The sequence below is a fragment of the Tachypleus tridentatus genome, chromosome 10 (assembly GCF_004210375.1).
Source record: "Tachypleus tridentatus isolate NWPU-2018 chromosome 10, ASM421037v1, whole genome shotgun sequence".
Classification (NCBI taxonomy): domain Eukaryota; kingdom Metazoa; phylum Arthropoda; class Merostomata; order Xiphosura; family Limulidae; genus Tachypleus; species Tachypleus tridentatus.
The window spans coordinates 3,459,529-3,479,649 of record NC_134834.1 but is presented as its reverse complement, the minus strand read 5'-3'; the positions used below and the strand labels follow the sequence as shown (position 1 = coordinate 3,479,649).

Here is a 20,121-nt window from a genome sequence, read left to right as displayed (position 1 = left end):
ATCACACTAGGAACTCGTGGATTCCCCATGTTTAATTAAAACTCCAGTCCTGTTCCCCATAAAAGTTTATTTATAGTTTTGATGACATGATATTTTAAATATAAAGTCAGTCTAAAAAACAAAACTTTGAATGTAATTACACCTCATAAGAAGCTCGTGCTTGTAGCGTGTTATCTTGTGCCTAACGTGATTGACCATCAAATCGGAAACTGGGAGGTTCGTAATTGGCTTTGACGACGTGACAGATTTTGAATCAATGAAAACAAAGAAACGGAGATATTAAAAATGTGTCGTGAAATCACACGACGTTGTCAGAATCGTCAAACCACACGACATTATCAGAAAATGATTGAAACTGACTTAACAGTGAAATAACCACTGATCTAGAAGTATCAACATTAAAACAGTGAAACCAAAACACCAGTATCTTTAGGGAAGGATAGATATTACACCAACTTCTGTTTTAACCTCCTTACATATATACATAATGGAATTAGAATACCATTTTTATGTCAGCCATAAGAAGATACGTAAAACTACGACGACATTGTGAAAATCAGTGCTGACACCAGTACATATTATATCACTTCATAACTTAGATGTTGGTATACAGTGTACACAACATACATAATTATTATATGTTACTACATTCTGGTAGTCCTGATGTACAAGATGTTATATCATTCCATAACTTAGATGTTGGTACACAGTGTACACAACATACGTAATTATTATATGTTACTACATTCTGGTAGTCCTGGTGTACAAGATGTTATATCATTCCATAACTTAGATGTTGGTATACAGTGTACACAACATGCATAATTATTATATGTTAACTACATTCTGGTAGTCCTGGTGTACAAGATGTTATATCATTCCATAACTTAGATGTTGGTATACAGTGTACACAACATACATAATTATTATATGTTACTACATTCTGGTGTACAAGATGTTATATCATTCCATAACTTAGATGTTGGTATACAGTGTACACAACATACATAATTATTATATGTTACTACATTCTGGTGTACAAGATGTTATATCACTCCATAAAGGATATTATTTTCTGCTTTAGGTCAACCTGCTGGATAGTAAAAGGAGTCTAAACATCAACATCTTTGTCAAACAGTTTCGTTGGTAAGTTGAATTAAAATGTTGAACTCAGTAGTCACGGGAATTCTGCCTTCAGACCTTGACTTTTTAACTGTTGGTCTTAACTTCCCATAACATCAAAGTCTGCACGTAAAACAAATGTGGTTAGTATAGCTTATTAAATATATTTTACTTGCATTCTTATGTTGTCTCGTCAGTTGGTTACCCTAACAATATAGCATCTTCATTATACTTTGTTAAATTAGTATGTTCATCAAGGTAGGCATTTCTTATTTCTACTTCTAAGAAGATAGGACTTTCTTATTAGTTCGTCTAAGAAGGTAGGCCTTTCTTATTAGTTCGTCTATGAAGGTAGGCCTTTCTTATTAGTTCGTCTATGAAGGTAGGCCTTTCTTATAATTACTTTGAGGTTTTCTTCCTATAGTGGAGACACCATATAACATGGACTTGCATTTAAATTTATAAGACTATATTTTAGATATACGAACATAAAATTCGATATTTCCAAACGCCATGTATAATTATACATAACTTCTGAACAAATGTAAATACACCATTGATCAGTCAGGATACACTGACATAAAACAGGACAATGCTGTAGTGTGTTATCAGTAGAAACATTGTTTCTTCATTGGTCAGTCAGGTAGTGTTAAGATAAAACAGGACAGTTCTGTAGTTTGTTACTAGTAGAAACACTGTTTCTTCATTGATCAGTCAGGTAGTGTTGAGATAAAACAGTACAGTTCTGTAGTTTGTTACTAGTAGAAACACTGTTTCTTCATTGATCGGTCAGGTAGTGTTGAGATAAAACAGGACAGTTCTGTAGTTTGTTACTAGTAGAAACACTGTTTCTTCATTGATCAGTCAGGTAGTGTTGAGATAAAACAGGACAGTTCTGTAGTTTGTTACTAGTAGAAACACTGTTTCTTCATTGATCAGTCAGGTAGTGTTGAGTTAAAACAGGACAGTTCTGTAGTTTGTTACTAGTAGAAACACTGTTTCTTCATTGATCAGTCAGGTAGTGTTGAGTTAAAACAGGACAGTTCTGTAGTTTGTCCAGTTGTTCTGACGAGCTGTCTCTGTAAAGTCTTATAGAGGATGGTTAATGCATCTTGTTTGGTTCCTCGAATCAAAGAACTTCCTCTCGCCAAACCAGTGTGAGTTCTGACGACAGTGCTTTACCGAGAACTACCTGATTCAACTTGAAACATCAATCACAGAAGCCTTTCTCAAGTGACAACATCTTGTTTCTGTATTTTTTTTACCTTGAGAAGGCTTATGATATTATGTGGAGGTATAGCATTCTGCAAGACCTCTACTCATACGGGTTGCACAGCCATTTGCTTGTTTTTATTAAACAATTTTTTAATGGACTGACGATCCCAAGTTCGTGTGGGTTCGACACTTTCCTGTTCTTTTCCACAGGAACTTGGAGTCCCTTAGGGCTGTGTCTTGGGTGTCTTTCATTATAAAGATTAATGCCATTACTGGATAATTCCCCCTACATTTGCATCTACATCTTGTGTCAGTCGTCTAGCATGAGGTTTATTTAACAGCAGCTTCAGGCTGCACTCAATCGTTTATTGAAGTGGCCCACAGCAAACAGCTTTACCTTTTCTCGCGTTAAAACATTTGCATGCACTTCTACCACCGATAGGGTAATTATTTAAATCCCGTTGTTCCTGAGGCAGAGTTATTGAAGTTTATCTTTGACCATAAGCTGACCTTTATACCACACATCAAACAGCTATGTGTAAATTGTACAAGGGCACTGAACATCCTCTGTGTCCTCTCTTCCACTTCTTGGGGAGCAGATCGATGTTCTATGCTAAAGATATATTGTGCTCTCATTCGATCGAAACTGGGCCAAGGGTCTCTTGTGTGTGGCTTTGTCAGGACCTCGTCCTTGAACGTGCTGAATTCCGTTCATCATGAGGGGCTTTCCACACTTTCCCAGTCCAGAGTTTGTACACAGTCTCATGAACCCTCTCTAAACCACCATTGTTTACAACTGTCTTTACTGTATGCTTCAGAACTTCGATCTTTACCACAGCATCCCACCTAGGGTTGTTTTCCTTTCTCAGTGGGCCATGATTTTTCAGTATAGATGGTCTGTCATTTTTCCTTTTGGCCTTTGTATCCAGGTGCAGTTGACTGAATTGAGTCTCCCCTTAAATAACGTTGCTGTCTGTACAGGTCAGCCAATTCCACCATGACTTGTTAACAACCACGTGTGACCTTTTCTTGAGTTGTCTGAGGAAGGAGGATACTTCCGATTGGAAGTACCATCTTCTATTTGGAGAACATCTTTCGAACCAGCCTTCCATTTCCATTTACACTGATGATTCAAAATCACGTGACTCTTTGGGCTCTGCCATGGTTTCTTATGATTCGACACACAGGATCCTCTCTACAGTTTCTGTGTCACTGGAGAACTGTACACCATTTCTCTTGCCCTGGATCATGTACAAGCTATGCAATACACGATATACTATTTATACTGATTCACTTAGCTCTCTACTGGCCCTGGAATCACTTAATATTAGTTCTCACCCGATTCTTGTCGATATTCCAAATCGACTGGCCCATTTCTCTTTATCATCTATTTCTGTCTTGTTCTTCTGGATAACGGATGACGTCATTATTCACTGGGACGAACTCATTGATACCGAGGGTAAGTCCATCTGCACTGGTGCTATCACGGCCCATCCCGTACATGAACTATCGTCCTGTATTCAAAGCTCAGCTCCTCTCCAGTTGACAGTCGACTTGGAATTAGTAAAGTGATAGTAAACATTTCCAGATAAAACTCTCTACTGGACTTTGGCCATCTTGTTTCCAAAAGGAGAAAGTTATTCTGGCTAGGCTATACATCGGTTTCGGTATTTTTTGTTTTATCTGGGACTTATGCACCAGATAGGCTAATTGCTTTGCGCCAGTAAACGACAACCAAACAACCAATCAATGTGAAGAGTAATCCATTCACTGGATTTTAAGTCGACAAAATGGTCCGACAAATTTCTTAATTATAATTTGAATGTAGGTATTGTGTTACTAAGGTACCAGTGAATGAGTTTGTATTTAGTGACAAGACTAAAATATCACAACATCATTTAGCGCCTGTATTAGAGAACGTGCTAAACACGTGACTTAACCACAGTTCTTTCCTTTGTTAGGCCCGGCATGACTAGATGTGTTAAGGCGTTCGACTCGTAATCTGAGGGTCACGGGTTCGAATCCCTGACTGCCTCCATGTCTATCGATATGAACACTTTAAGTTAAATTATTATAAGAGATGTTTTGAAATACCAATATGTCTAGAGTCCTGGCATTATGAACAGTTTTAGTTAAACAGATTTTTTTGAAAGACTAATGTGTCTGGAGTCCTGTCGATATGAACAGTTTTAGTAAAACAGATTTTTTTGAAAGACTAATGTGTCTGGAGTCCTGTCGATATGAACAGTTTTAGTTAAATTATTGTAAAAGATTTGTTTAAATACCTATGTGTCTGGAGTTCTGTCGATATGAACAGTTTTAGTTAAACAGATTTTTTTGAAAGACTAATGTGTCTGGAGTCCTGTCGATATGAACAGTTTTAGTAAAACAGATTTTTTTGAAAGACTAATGTGTCTGGAGTCCTGTCGATATGAACAGTTTTAGTTAAATTATTGTAAAAGATTTGTTTAAATACCTATGTGTCTGGAGTTCTGTCGATATGAACAGTTTTAGTTAAACAGATTTTTTTGAAAGACTAATGTGTCTGGAGTCCTGTCGATATGAACAGTTTTAGTAAAACAGATTTTTTTGAAAGACTAATGTGTCTGGAGTCCTGTCGATATGAACAGTTTTAGTTAAATTATTGTAACAGATTTGTTTAAATACCTATGTGTCTGGAGTCCTGTCGATATGAACAGTTTCAGTTAAACAGATTTTTTTGAAAGACTAATGTGTCTGGAGTCCTGTCGATATGAACAGTTTTAGTTAAACAGATTTTTTGAAAGACTAATGTGTCTGTAGTCCTGTCGATATGAACAGTTTCAGTTAAACAGATTTTTTTGAAAGACTAATGTGTCTGGAGTCCTGTCGATATGAACAGTTTTAGTTAAACAGATTTTTTGAAAGACTAATGTGTCTGGAGTCCTGTCGATATGAACAGTTTCAGTTAAACAGATTTTTTTGAAAGACTAATGTGTCTGGAGTCCTGTCGATATGAACAGTTTTAGTTAAACAGATTTTTTTTGAAAGACTAATGTGTCTGGAGTCCTGTCGATATGAACAGTTATAGTAAAACAGATTTTTTTGAAAGACTAATGTGTCTGGAGTCCTGTCGATATGAACAGTTTTAGTTAAACAGATTTTTTTGAAAGACTAATGTGTCTGGAGTCCTGTCGATATGAACAGTTTTAGTAAAACAGATTTTTTTGAAAGACTATTGTGTCTGGAGTCCTGTCGATATGAACAGTTATAGTAAAACAGATTTTTTTGAAAGACTAATGTGTCTGGAGTCCTGTCGATATGAACAGTTTTAGTTAAACAGATTGTTTTGAAAGACTAATGTGTCTGGAGTCCTGTCGATATGAACAGTTTTAGTTAAACAGATTTTTTGAAAGACTAATGTGTTTGGAGTCCTGTCGATATGAACAGTTTTAGTTAAACAGATTTTTTTGAAAGACTAATGTGTCTGGAGTCCTGTCGATATGAACAGTTTTAGTAAAACAGATTTTTTTGAAAGACTAATGTGTCTGGAGTCCTGTCGATATGAACAGTTTTAGTTAAATTATTGTAACAGATTTGTTTAAATACCTATGTGTCTGGAGTCCTGTCAATATGAACAGTTTCAGTTAAAGATTTTTTTGAAAGACTAATGTGTCTGGAGTCCTGTCGATATGAACAGTTTTAGTTAAACAGATTTTTTGAAAGACTAATGTGTCTGGAGTCCTGTCGATATGAACAGTTTTAGTTAAACAGATTGTTTTGAAAGACTAATGTGTCTGAAATCCTGTCGATATGAACAGTTTCAGTTAAACAGATTTTTTTTGAAAGACTAATGTGTCTGGAGTCCTGTCGATATGAACAGTTATAGTAAAAGAGATTTTTTTGAAAGACTAATGTGTCTGGAGTCCTGTCGATATGAACAGTTTTAGACAAATTATGATAACAGATTTATGTGTTCGAATAATTGTAAACTCACAGAGGACTAGTTCAGAGCTCATGAAATATGACTATCTCTAATACGATTATCATACAAATATTATTTAATGAACTTTGTGATTCGTAAATTGAATTGATTGAACTGTGTGATTTATTTTTATAGTGTTTAGGTATGTGATCACGTCTCAGTTTAGTACCATTATTTGAAGGCCAGAGTGTAGGTACAATGATATGTCAGTGACGACAGTTTTATTACTGTGTTATAAACTTCAAAATCTTGAACGTAACAATATTTATTTTAATAAAGTGCTTATCTTCGACAGTTCCAATAAAGATATCGTTGAAATTATCCGCCAGGGTGCACACGAAGAAATGGGTGTGGAAAAACTCCGTTGTTTGTTGAAGGTTTTACCACAGCCAGATGAGGTAATACAGTATACTAGTATTTGTAGTTATATTTACATCTTAACGTGTAGAGTTATTCAGTTGTAGTTGCATCTTAATTGTACAGAGTTATCTACCTGTACTTACATCTTAACGTACAGAGTTATCTGGTTGTACTTACATCTGTACGTACAGAGTTATCTACCTGTACTTACATCTTCACGTACAGAGTTATCCGGTTGTACTTACACACTAAAGTGTAGGGTTTTCTATAGTTTCAGACTTGAATAATAACCATGAGGATATAATATGTGGACTTTTCCAAAGTAATCTGTTGAGTTACTTCATACTTGAAAATCCTAATTGGGGACATCACTTGCAGAATATATACTCACATCTATTACAGTTCATGTCTGACAATCACATAATACAAAGATCTTTATTCTAAATCTATGGCACTTGCTTGTAATGTATTGCTTGAAGACAGTGCGACACTTGAACAGAATCAAATATTCATGAATAACCAATTTTTGAAGTGGATAAAAATATTCCTTAGATTATTATTCAACATTGTAAACACTGTAAGCACTTCAATACTGCAAACACTTCAACACTGTAAACATTGTAAAAGCACTCAACATTGTAAACACCGTAAACACTTTCTATTATCGGTAGTTATTTACAAAGTCCAGATGTCTAAGAATCTCTCTGGATCGATCTCCAGTGATGCATTTTGGAAAACCTGGAGTTCCTATAAGGGGATCATTCTTCCAGATATCAGCCAACACATCCTATTTTACATGTGACGTCAGCATCACCAGAGTAAAACATTTTGCACTTTCTCACGAGTTGTATCTTCACATTTCTTACTTATATAATTTTCATTCCCACATTGTGGGCTGGCATGATTAGGGCGCTCGACTCGTAATATGAGGGATTCGAATCCCCGTCACACCAAACACGCTCGCTCTTTCAGTCACATTATTTGTTGACAAAAGAGTAGCCCAAAAGTTGGCGGTGGGTGGTAATGACTAGTTGCCTCCCCTCTAGTCTTACAGTGCTAAATTAGGGACGACTAGCCCAGATAGCCCTTGTGTAGTTTTGCGCGAAATTCAAAACAAACAAACTTATTGAAATAGAGGGATTTACTTTCTTCAGAATTCAAGGATTTACAAAACCACGTATCTGTCTGTTTCACTCACAATATGATTCATTATACTTTCATAAAATATAGCAACAAAACACCTATATTCTTTAGATTCATCCATGAGCCTAAATTTACCTGAGTCCAGAGTTTTTACTATCAAAACAATGAATAAATGGATCAAAATCGTTGGAAATCGGTGGATTCTGAATAACTCTCTAAATCACATTCAGAGCGTGAAGTAACTGAATTTGATGATGAGAAATGTGGAAAGTTTATTCTTCATTGGAATAATTATCACGAGCATCACTTCAGTTTCGTCTTCTGATGAAAAGTTTTCATTTCGTCAGCTGACTTACCCTTCCTTTTCTGCTCCATGACATTAACGCTGAGAAAATGACTCAGACGTAAGACTTTGAGTGGGTGCAGTCATTAATGTGTGAGGGGGTTACTAACTCATGTGTTTAGCCTGTATCATCAACTGATGATAGCTTTACCGAGTGCAAAGCATGAATATGTCAATTGATGATGGCCGCGATTTAAAAGATAGTAGCCTCTACAAACTATCAAATATCTTATTTTTCTTTACAGGTTAAAATGTTGCGAGAGTTTCTCGGAGATAGACAACGTCTAGGAAATGCTGAGGATTTTCTGATGGAGTTAATTCAGTTGCCAAGGTAATAATTAGTAACTTTGTGTTTGTTATACAGTCATCTTAATACAATAACTCAGGATGTTTTTTATAATTGGAAGTATTAGTTATAAAGTGAAAGTATTACATATGTTTGACCTTTCCCAAACATATAACCTTTTTTTTCTTGTGGTTAGTTCATTTAGTTCTACAGTTTAATTAATACTTAATAAACTAATGGCCCGGCATGGCCAAGCGTGTTAAGGCGTGGGACTCGTAATCTGAGGGTCGCGGGTTCGCATCCCAGTCGCGCCAAACATTCTCGCCCATTCAGCTGTGGGGGCGTTATAATGTGACGGTCAGTCCCACTATTCGTTGGTAAAAAGAGTAGCCCAAGAGTTGGCGGTGGATGGTGATGACTAGCTGCATTCCCTCTAGTCTTACACTGCTAAATTAGGGACGACTAGCGCAGATAGCCCTCGAGTATCTTTGTGCAAAATTCAAAACAAACAAACAAACAATAAACTAATTTTACTGTATCCTGAATTATCAAACTATATTTAAACTACATTAACTAAACACATTTTAGTTAAATTAAACAGTAATTATTTAAATATATCAAAACATATGAAATGGTATCTTTCTGAAAACAAAATTTCATAATGAGATATAAATACTTATATCAATACAATTATTAATGTACTAATACATCATCATCCTTGTCTGAAGTGTAGCTGCCCCTAATTTTAAAGAACTTAAGAGATCCCTCGTCTGAAGTGTAGCTGCCCCTAATTTTAAAGAACTTAAGAGATCTCTCGTCTGAAGTGTAGCTGCCCCTAATTTTAAAGAACTTAAGATATCTCTCGTCTGAAGTGTAGCTGCCCCTAATTTTGAAGAACCAACTTGAGGGAGAGCATCCGACCAGCGCCACATTATTGGCTTCTCTGACTGTTTACACCGAATAGTGAAATTGACTGTCAGTTTTATAACGCGTTCACAGCTACACATTCTGCATCACGGTTTGAAATAAAAAGCTAAACTTGTACATTCTGAGAATGATAAATCTTTTCTGCCAAATCTTGAATAATAAAAATATTTAAAGCATAGAAAAAGTAAACATTTGTCGTCAAAACAAATAACTGTTATTGGACAAGATTACAGAAAACGTCCAGTAGAGTTACTCTAACGATTACATCAGTATTGTTAACATAAAACCACTAGTTATCCTGAATCATTTTACCTACTTGTTACTGTGTGTGCTTTATTGTAGTTATAGATTAAGGGTGGAAAGTATGGTTCTTAAAGAGGAATTTCGGACAAACATGAACCTTGTGAAGCGTTCCATCGAAAGTGTGAAGTTAGCAGCACAAGGTAGAGTACGAACTAACATTGTTCATTTATTGTTTTGTGTTCAGCTATCTCACCTTTCTTACATAGAACACCCTACCTCTGAGTGTGTTTATATTATGAAACTGACACAAGCTCCCCCTAGTGGTGACGCACATATAATAATGTTTATCAACATTTATTTATGTAAAAACGGCTCGTTTGGGTTGAGGAAGTTCACAAAGAAAGAAAGAGGTAACTGACCGGAAGCTGACCACATGTTTAAAAGGGGTTGTGTAACTGAGTGTCACAATGTAGAGGGCGTGTTTGAATATATAATTTTATATTATCACAAAACTTTTCCCAACCCAAACGAGCCGTTTTTTACATATATATATATTTTTCTCTACAAGTGGGTTTTCTCGACATCACTGTACATCATTTCTGTCAAATCCTTTTTTTCTTATCAAGTTTATATAATAGTTGTTTAAAAGTTTTATTTCGGGATTCTGTTGCTACGGTTTAATAAACTGTTTTTTTTCAACCTTGATTGTATTAGAGTTTTCATTTGCTCCGTTAGTTATTGAAACGTCAGTGTAGTCCACTCACAACGGTTTAAATAATGTACTTTTGAGCATTCTTTGAAAAACACCTTGTAACTTCACTTATTATGTCTTCGTTTTAGTGTTTCCTTTGTTCTGTACGAGTCTATACTATTTATTGACGGTTTTTTGATAAAAAATGTAGCACACAAGTAATGTGTTTCTGCACTCAAGATAGTACTAAATAAAAACGCTGCTGTGGTAAGTACTGAAACATCGCTTGACATAGTGGACAACCGCCAGGTAGATTGACCGTCACTGGCTTAACTATATTATAGATTTACAAAGGTCCCAATCTACCTTCGAGTTCTTCCGTTATCCCAAATTCTGTTGTTACTCCCAGTGAAAGTCGTTACGTGCGCCATGTTTGGTCACGCCATCTGTAGTACGGGTGTGATGAGGAATGCAGTTTCGGTGGCCCTGAAAACCTGCTCTTTGACCCTTTCAGTCCACATGTTTGATCCTACAGGAGTTAACAGGACATCTCTACAAAGGTATGTGTTAAATTAATTATTTCAAGCTGAAACGGGAAGTTACGGTTCCAATCACGAACTGAACGTTTTTCAAAACGACCCGTTAATTCTAATAATGATTTATACTGACATATGTAACATTGTTTATTACAGAAATAAAGGTCTCTCACTCGCTTCACGAAATTCTCTACATGATTCTAGTTGCCGGGAACTTTCTTAACGCAGTAAGTTACATTTCAAACTTATAACACTACTATAATTATGTCCAATGTTTTTAAAATTAATATTTTTTGCTTCTGTTCACTCTACCGACAAGTGTTTACAGTAAACAGTGGAATTGTTGCTAGGTGACGTAGGGAAAATTTATTATAATTCAATAATAATTTGTTTTAACTGTTGTCACACTTCTGAGAAGTTAAGATACACCTGTTGAAATAACTTACAGCTATAAACGAACCAGTGTTTTTTAAATGCTATAATTAAACTACTGCCACAAGTATGCTAAAATATACATATGGATTGTGTATATTTATTTCGTCTATAAAAACACACAATAACAAAGTTCAAACGTTTTTGTAATTTATTATTATTATCAGAATTGTGTTGTTTTTAACATGTTACTGAAATTCGCCAGAATGTAATCTACAAATAAGGACTGTTATTAACTATAGGTGACTATAATATTTTTCGATTCTTCAGGGTGGGTACGCTGGTAGAGCTGCTGGTTTCAAGATGAGATCTTTATTGAAACTGACTGATATAAGAGCTAATAAACCTGGAATGAACCTAATTCACTATGTGGCAATGGTAAGGAAACCTTCCAAAGTCGATTTTCATTCATGAAATACTCTCTACACCAGTGGTTCCCAACCCTAAAAGAAATTTAATATGTTCTCGCACCCCTCACAGTAATTATTTATTTAAGAATAAAGGTGAAGGTGGCCAGAACAAACGCGATCTCGCACCCCTGGTTGGGAACCACTGCTTTACACTAGGCCTACCGAACACAATATTCACTAACGTAATATCCACCACACTAGGCCTACCGAACACAATATTCACTAACGTAATATCCACCACACTAGGCCTACCGAACACAATATTCACTAACGTAATATCCACCACACTAAGCCTACCGAAAACAATATTTACTAACGTAATACTCTCTGCGCTAAGCCTTAAGAAAACGATATTCACCAACAAGATACCCATCACGGTCGGCCTTCCAAACACAATATAAATTACGTAATACTATTTACGCTAAGCTCTCGGAACACGATATTCCATAACAAAATAGCCTCTATCCTAAGCCTTACAAACGCAGCTTTTACCAGCTAAGTACGCACTACATTAAGCCTTCTGAATACGAAGGGTTTCACTAAAATAAAGTCTTGAGTAATGAGGGTTGGAGACTGCGTTAACTGTAACTGTTCATTTCTGTGTAACGTAGTCTATAAGTATTTTGAGAATTTTTCATCCAACTAATATAATTAAACATCTTAATCCAGTGTGATATAGTCAAGGAATATATCAGATTTCATCAATTTTTTTTTTTTTTAATTTCCAAATCCAAAGGATACTTTTTATTTTCTATTTCTCAAAATACACTACATGGCCAAAAGTATGTGGACACTACTTCTAATTAGTGGGTTCGGCTATTTCAGCCACACACATTGCTAACAGGTGCATAAAATCAAGCTTACAGCCATGCAGTCTCCATAGACAAACAATAGTAGTAGAATGGGTCACACTGTGGAGCTCAGTGACGTTTTTCAACGTACCACTGTCATAGGATCCCACCTTTCTAAAAAGTCAGTTTGTCAAATTTCTGCGCTGCTAGAGCTGCTCCGGTCAACTGTAAGTGCTGTTATTGTGAAGTGGAAATGTCTAATAGCAACAATAGCTCAGCCACGAAGCGGTAGGCCACACGAGTTCACAGAAGGGGACAGCCGAGTGCTGAAGCGCATAGCGCGAACAATCTTTTGTCCACAGTTGCAACACTCGCGACCATGTTCCAAAGTTCCTCTGGAAGCAACGTAAGCACAAGAACTGTTCATTGGGAGCTTCATAAAATGGGTTTCCATGGCTGAACAGCCACACACAAACCTAAGATCACCATACACAATGCCAAACGTCGGCTGGAGTGGTGTAAAGCACACTACCATTGGACTCTGGAGCAGTGGAAACGTGTTCTCTGGAGTGATGAATCACACTTCACTAGCTGACAGTCTCAAGAACGAATCAGGGTTTGGTGGATGCCAGGAGAACACTACCTATCTGAATACATAGTGCCAACTGTACAGTTTCATGGAGGAGGAATAATGGTATGGGGCTGTTTTAATGGTTTGGGCTCTTTAGTTACAGTGAAGGGAAATCTTAATACTACAACATACAATGACATTCTAGAGAATTGTGTGCTTCCAACTTTGTGGCAACAGTTTGGAAAAGGCCCTTTTTTGTTTCAGCATGACAATGACCCCTTGCACAAAGCGAGGTCCACAAAGACATGGTTTTCCGAGGTTGGTGTGGAAGAACTTGACTGGCCTGTACAGAGCCCTGACCTCAACCTTATCAAACACCTTTGGGATGAATTGGAATGCTGACTGCGAGTCAGGCCTTCTCGCCCGACATCAGTGCCCGACCTCACTGACGCTCTTATGGCTGAATAAGAGCGAATCCCCACAGCCATGTTCCAAAATCTAGTGAAAAGCCTTCCCAGAAGAGTGGTGGCTGTTGTAGCAGCAAAGGGGGGCCAACTCCATATTAATGTCCATGATTCTGGAATGAGATGTTCAACAAGAACATATGGAGGTGATGGTCGGGTGTCTACATACTTTTGGGTATGTAATGTAAGTATAGCGGTATCTGTTTGAAGAATTAGGCCTATGATCTAATGTGGACCTATCAAAAATTAAAGGTACCTAATTCAAGATACAGAAATTTATATTATAATATTAACGTGTGATTTTTGTTATAATATTGTTCATGAAAACCCCTTGATTTTTAAATAATGCTTCAAAGTGTGTGGATTCCAGTTCTTCAGGAGGATTTACCCCTTCCCCCTTTAAATGAATACTTAACCATAATATCAGGAGTAGATTGTACAGTAATTGTTTTATCGTCACGATAACTACCACACAATGGAAACCACAAAGATTTTCTTTTAATGATATAAAAATTTTTGATGAGTACAACGTTTGGGGTCACCAGTTTATTTCTTAAAGAGAAAATCATTTGTTTCGAATTTTGAAACTTCTTTCTCCTGTTGTTGTGAAAATTTGGGATAAAGTCCTTTGTTTCCGTTTTCAAAGTTATTTACATTTAGAAGACCTATTTTAATTAAACACTAATCTACTGAGGATGTAATGAGAGAATGTCGTGTTTACCCTAATCTCACTTACAACTGCAACAGATAATATTAGCATAACCATCATAGATACAATCACAATGAATTTCTAAAAGAAAGTTTTAACTTCGCTACTATAAAGGTTTTATTTGTTTCACTGTCGATTACAAAGCTAAACAATGGACTATCTATGTTGTGCCCTATGTGCCTTCAGATTTCCCGCTGAACCAGTGAGGGCACTCGAGAGATATCTGCCATAACCGTTTCTAGTTTAGAAGTGGCACACTAGAGATTTCGTTTGTAATTAAGCGCTAATCCACTCAATGGGCTCTCTGCGCTTTGCCAACTACAGGTATCGAAACTCGGTTTCAAGCGTTGTAAGTCCTCAGACATGTCGCTGTGCCGCTTTTGGGGGCTACACTGGAGTGATGGCAGCCAACATAATCCATCGAAAACTCTTGGGATACTATGTATCAGCAAAAAGTGGGATTTACTTCTACATTATAACGCCGCTAGGCTGAAAGGGCATTTTTAGCAATGGAATTCAACTTCGCGAACCACAGTACCCTAACCACGAGACAGTGCCAGAGATCCAACCCGCAACTTGTTTAATATTGTATCCAACCCGCAATTTGTTTAGTATTTATGATAAACCAGTATAACGTATCAGGTCATCCCTTTAATAACGTCCGATTTTAGGTTTAGAAAAAGAGAAAGGATTTCAAACACTTTTAATGTTATTTAATCAATAATGTATGTTCCATTGCTATACTTCCTGTCAATGATTCACAAGCTTCTGAATGTCACTTCTATAAAATTATGGTTTGGATGAAAAAAATGTAGAGATGGTAGTTTTGACATCTTCATGTGTTACAAGCTGTTTACCATCAAGATAGTTCTGCAAACTTCAGAATAGATGATAATCAGATGGGACAAGGTTTGGAAAATAATGAAGATGTGGGAGTTTTTCCCAGTCTAGCTCTTCAATCTTTACAGATGTGATCCTTGCTGTATGGGACCGTGCATAATCCTGGTGTAACGTAACGCCTTTATGATTGATCAAAGCAGGCCTCTTTTCTTTCAGTGCAACATTCAAGCACTGTAACTGCTGACAATAAAAGTCTGATGTAATCCTTACACTGAGTGGCAGCAACTCAAAGTGGATCACACCAACAATATCACACCAAACGCTTAACAAAACTTTCCTAGGGTGGAGGTCCATTTTGGGCTGTGACTTAGCCAATTTACCTACACTGAAGTATTGTCTGCGTCACTTAACATTTCTGTAATATACATTTTTCATCTCCAGTCACTAACATGTCCAAAAAAGGTGAGTTATGTTCACGAGAGTGAAGAAAAGTGCAAATGTCCACTCTTTCTCTAAGGTTGGCTTCTGTCAAATCATGTGGGACCCATTTTCCAAGTTTTGACACCTTCCTAAGCTGTTGCAGATGACAGTGAACTGTTTAATAAGTTTAATTAAGCTTCTGTACTAGTTCTTCAACTGTTACAGTACAATCTTCATCAAGTGTAGCAAACAGCAAGTCATCATTAAACTCAACAGGACAACCTGAACGTGGCCCATCACTTAAGCTGTAGTCACCTGATCTGAATTACTGAAACCACCTTCGACATTTTCTTTCATAGAGAGACTCTGAACCATAAACATCTTGAAGGTTTCGTGTAGTATCTATTGCACTATTACCTTTTTTAAACTCATAAAACATTATATGTCTAATGTGCTCCACAGACACATCCATCTTCATAAGGGTTTATTTGATTAATGATCTGAAAAAGTGGAGTTGGGTTAGTTTCTTTTATTTGTCTGAACATTTTTACACACGTCCGCTACATATTTTAGTAATTAAATACTTCTATAAAGACAGAAATAATGAGGCACTTTCTGTATTAAATTTTCGGACACTATTTATGGGATGACCTGATATTTTCTCTTACTTCAAGTTGCCAACAAATATGTTAGTTTATGCACGATTGACTCACGATTTAGTGAAATATTATACTTTACAATTACCTCATTTATATCATGTTTTATTTTATTTCGTTATCTTTTACATATATTATCCTAAACTGTAATTCTTATCTGCGTAGTCTGAAATTATCAATTTATGATTTTAGCGCCATCTCTAGTCAGTGTTATCATAAAATAGATTTGTGATGACGAGAAACCCACTTGTTGAGAAATTTATATGCAAAAACGGCTCGTTTGGGCTGAGAAAACACTTTACATAGAAGAGCGAACAACGTTTCGACCTTCTTCGGTCTGACGATGACCGAAGAAGGTCGAAACGTTGTTCGCTCTTCTCTGTAAAGTGTTTTCAGCCCAAACGAGCCGTTTTTGCATATAAATAAAATAGATTTGGTTACAATAACATATTTACTGATTATTTTCAAACAACAGGAAATAATGAAATATATGTACCTTTCTAGCATAACATTTCATTACAGAGTAATAAGTATCAGTTATGTTACTGTCTTATAAAGACAATAGGTGATTTTTCTCTTACGCTCAATTTACTCTGGTATTTGATCAGTTAGAACCTGGGATTTATCCTTCTGCTCATACGTTTTTTTCAGCAAGTAGAGAAGAAAGACCCCACTTTGGTAAAGTTTTCTGAGGAACTACCAAGTCTGGAAGAAGCTACTAAGTAAGTTGTTGTTGTTTGGAGTTTTATGGTGCAAAGCAACTTAGCTAGTTGCACTGAACAACCATTAAAAAAACTGTTAAAATTAACAGTAAAACTATTATAAAGTGTAAAGGAAATTATGTTTTAATAATAGTGGCTCAATGTCAGATCAAACTTAAAACAGAATTTAAAATTAAAAACATTTGTAAAATGGACAGTGCCACCATCGGCAATGACACTGTCCAACGTCAGGGTATCCATAGTAAAAAACATTTTTAACATGGTACCATCGCTTACGGTCGTAACAACGGCATGACAGTAAAATGTGGCTTATCATGACCTGAGTGTCACACAGACCACACATTGGTGCATCAGTCCCAGATAAAACAAAACAATCAGTTAAGAACTGTGACCAATGCGTAGTTTAGTTAGGACAACTTTCTCTCTCCGATCCTTATGAAAACAAGATGGCCAAAGTCCAGTAGAGGGTTTTATCTGGAAAACTTTGTTATCACTTTGCTCATTCCAAGTTGACTGTCAACTGGCACAGAGCCGAGCGTTGAACACAGGACTGAAGTCCATGTGTGGAACAGGCACGGCAATGACAGCGACAGAACGGACAGATTCAGATGTGGTATCAGCGAGTTCGTTCAAGCGAATATTGACGTGGCCTGGTATCAGTAAAAACTGGATAGGAGTAGATGATAAAGTGAAATGGGTCAGTTGGTTTTGAATGTGGTGAGAACTAATATTAAGTGATTCCAGGGCCAGTAGAGAGGTAAATGAATCAGTATAAATAGTATCATGTATTGTATTACCTTGTACATGATCCAGGGCAAGAGAAAGGGTGTACAGTTTGCTAGTGAACACAGAAACTGTAGAGGGGATCCTGTGTGCAACCACCGAATCACAACAAATCATCGCAGAGCCCAAAAAATCACCTGATTTTGAATCATTCATATTAATGGAAATGGAAAGCTGGTTCAAATAGTAGATGGTACTTCCAATTGCAAGTATCTAACTTCCTCAGCCAAAATAAAAAATGGCAGACCATCTCTTCTGAAAATGCATGGCCCACTGCGAAAGGAAATCACAACCCACTAACCTGAATGGATATATCTTCAGTGGCCTTTGAATAGTCTGTTTTGGAGTGGATGTTTCCTCCAAGATGTCTTTAGAATGTAACTTTTTGAATAAAAAGGGAGACATGTGCCCTAAAGAATTGTCTGATAAAGAATGTAATATCACAACATGAGGTACAGGTATTGAAGAGGTTGAAGTAAATATGTAACTTCAGTACTGTTATGGTGAGGTGAGGTTATTAAATACACTCATTCAGTACTGTTATGGTGAGGTGAGGTTATTAAATGCACTCCTTCAGTACTGTTATGGTGAGGTGAGGTTATTAAATGCACTCCTTCAGTACTGTTATGGTGAGGTGAGGTTATTAAATGCACTCCTTCAGTACTGTTATGGTGAGGTGAGGTTATTAAATGCACTCCTTCAGTACTGTTATGGTGAGGTGAGGTTATTAAATGCACTCCTTCAGTACTGTTATGGTGAGGTGAGGTTATTAAATGCACTCCTTCAGTACTGTTATGGTGAGGTGAGGTTATTAAATGCACTCCTTCAGTACTGTTATGGTGAGGTGAGGTTATTAAATACACTCCTTCAGTACTGGTATGGTGAGGTGAAGTTATTAAATACACTCCTTTAGTACTGTTATGGTGAGGTGAGGTTATTAAATACACTCCTTTAGTACTGTTATGGTGAGGTGAGGTTATTAAATACACTCCTTTAGTACTGTTATGGTGAGGTGAGGTTATTAAATACACTCCTTTAGTACTGTTATGATAAGGTGAGGTTATTAAATACGCTCGTTTGGTACTGTTATGGTTATCATGGTAAGGTGAGGTTATTAAATACACTCCTTTAGTACTGTTATGGTTAGAAAAACAAACAGAAACTATTACGTATGTCCATTAAGTATTTTTCAGATTGAGATATACAGGATATTTAACACATCAGTATTGTTCATTCCATACAGTCTGTTTATTTTTAGGGTATCCATTGATAATATGAAGGTGGAGGTCACCAACCTCAGAGACAAGGTCACCATAGTTTCTACACAGGTTATGAATGCTGACTCTCAGATACAAGAACAAATGGAGCCATTTTTAAAGGTTTGAATCTATTTCATACAGATTTTGAACCAACATAATGTTTGTGTTTTGTTTGAAGAAAGAAATGAGCAGAGCTTGATGTATCCAAGAAATCTTTAAATATTTGATATGTGGGTTCCAGAAAAAAATAAAAATGGATAGCATTAGCTTTTCTTATCCTGGACTTGTCTAACAGTGTGATGTGCAGTCAACAGAAACTATATAAATGTGGATAAACTTAGCATTTCATATATCATGAACCTGCCAAGCAATTTGATCTGCTGTTAGATTAAATCAAAATAGCTAATCTTAGCTTTTCATATCTTCTCAACCATTCAAGCGGTTTGACCTGTTCCTGTGGCTGTCATAAACTAAACCAACATATCTAACTTTAGCCTTTTATAATCATGTTCCTGTGGATATCAGAAACTGAATTAATAATAGCTGTCTTTAGTGTGTTATGTCATGGACCTATGTAACACTTTGATCTGTTCCTGTGGTTTATTAAAGTAACTTATGAGCTATCATCTTCATGATTAGAATTTTTCCATTTTATTTTGAAGTGAATGTGACATTGTAACCTTCAGTTTTATTGTAGATTGCAGAAGAACATCTTACGGATGTCCTGAATGATATTGACTTTCTTGAAATTGTCCTGAAGATTTAGCAGATTTTTTTATGTGAAGACAGAACAACTTTTAAACTTGAGGAATGTTTCAAGGTTTTTCAAAAATTTTGCCACAAATTCAAAACAGCAATTGAGGTAAGGTAGCAATATTATATATTTCTTTGTACCATAATACTTCCCTGAAAGATAATACATTCACTTTTGATAAGGAAACTTATCTATCGAAAAAAGCTCATCCTCAGAATTTATTTACCTTTTACTGAGTATCCACCAGTTTCAATGTCCTACTGTTACTACTGCAGGAATATCAAGACATATTTTGATAAGTGTTCCTGTTCTAACATTATTGAAACGGTAAACTCAGTAAAAGTGGGATTAACCCTACCTCAACCCCTTCTTTCTAGGGTTCGTCATCCAGATTCACTCAGTCCTTCTTTGCTTGTTACCCAAGATTCAAATTACTGTTGCAACAATTTGTTTGAAGAACAAAATACCAGCCTTTTGTAT

At 36.3% G+C, this 20,121-nt stretch overlaps 1 protein-coding gene across 3 annotated transcripts in view; it reads left to right on the top strand.

Moving 5' to 3' along the window:
* The window catches only part of LOC143228645 (inverted formin-2-like), an 89,845-nt gene that overhangs the window by 52,405 nt on the left and 17,319 nt on the right, over positions 1 to 20,121 (top strand). Inside the window, exons 7-15 of one of the 3 annotated variants that reach the window (XM_076459883.1) lie at positions 1,085 to 1,146; positions 6,597 to 6,699; positions 8,393 to 8,478; positions 9,703 to 9,803; positions 10,987 to 11,057; positions 11,533 to 11,640; positions 16,775 to 16,845; positions 18,872 to 19,007; positions 19,585 to 19,749. In XM_076459883.1, coding sequence (XP_076315998.1) covers positions 1,085 to 1,146; positions 6,597 to 6,699; positions 8,393 to 8,478; positions 9,703 to 9,803; positions 10,987 to 11,057; positions 11,533 to 11,640; positions 16,775 to 16,845; positions 18,872 to 19,007; positions 19,585 to 19,653 — 807 coding nt within the window. In that variant the 3' untranslated portion in view covers positions 19,654 to 19,749. Of the gene's footprint in view, positions 1 to 1,084; positions 1,147 to 6,596; positions 6,700 to 8,392; positions 8,479 to 9,702; positions 9,804 to 10,986; positions 11,058 to 11,532; positions 11,641 to 16,774; positions 16,846 to 18,871; positions 19,008 to 19,584; positions 19,750 to 20,121 lie in introns of those variants that run through there. The other 2 variants (XM_076459884.1, XM_076459882.1) reach the window with 2 other exon arrangements.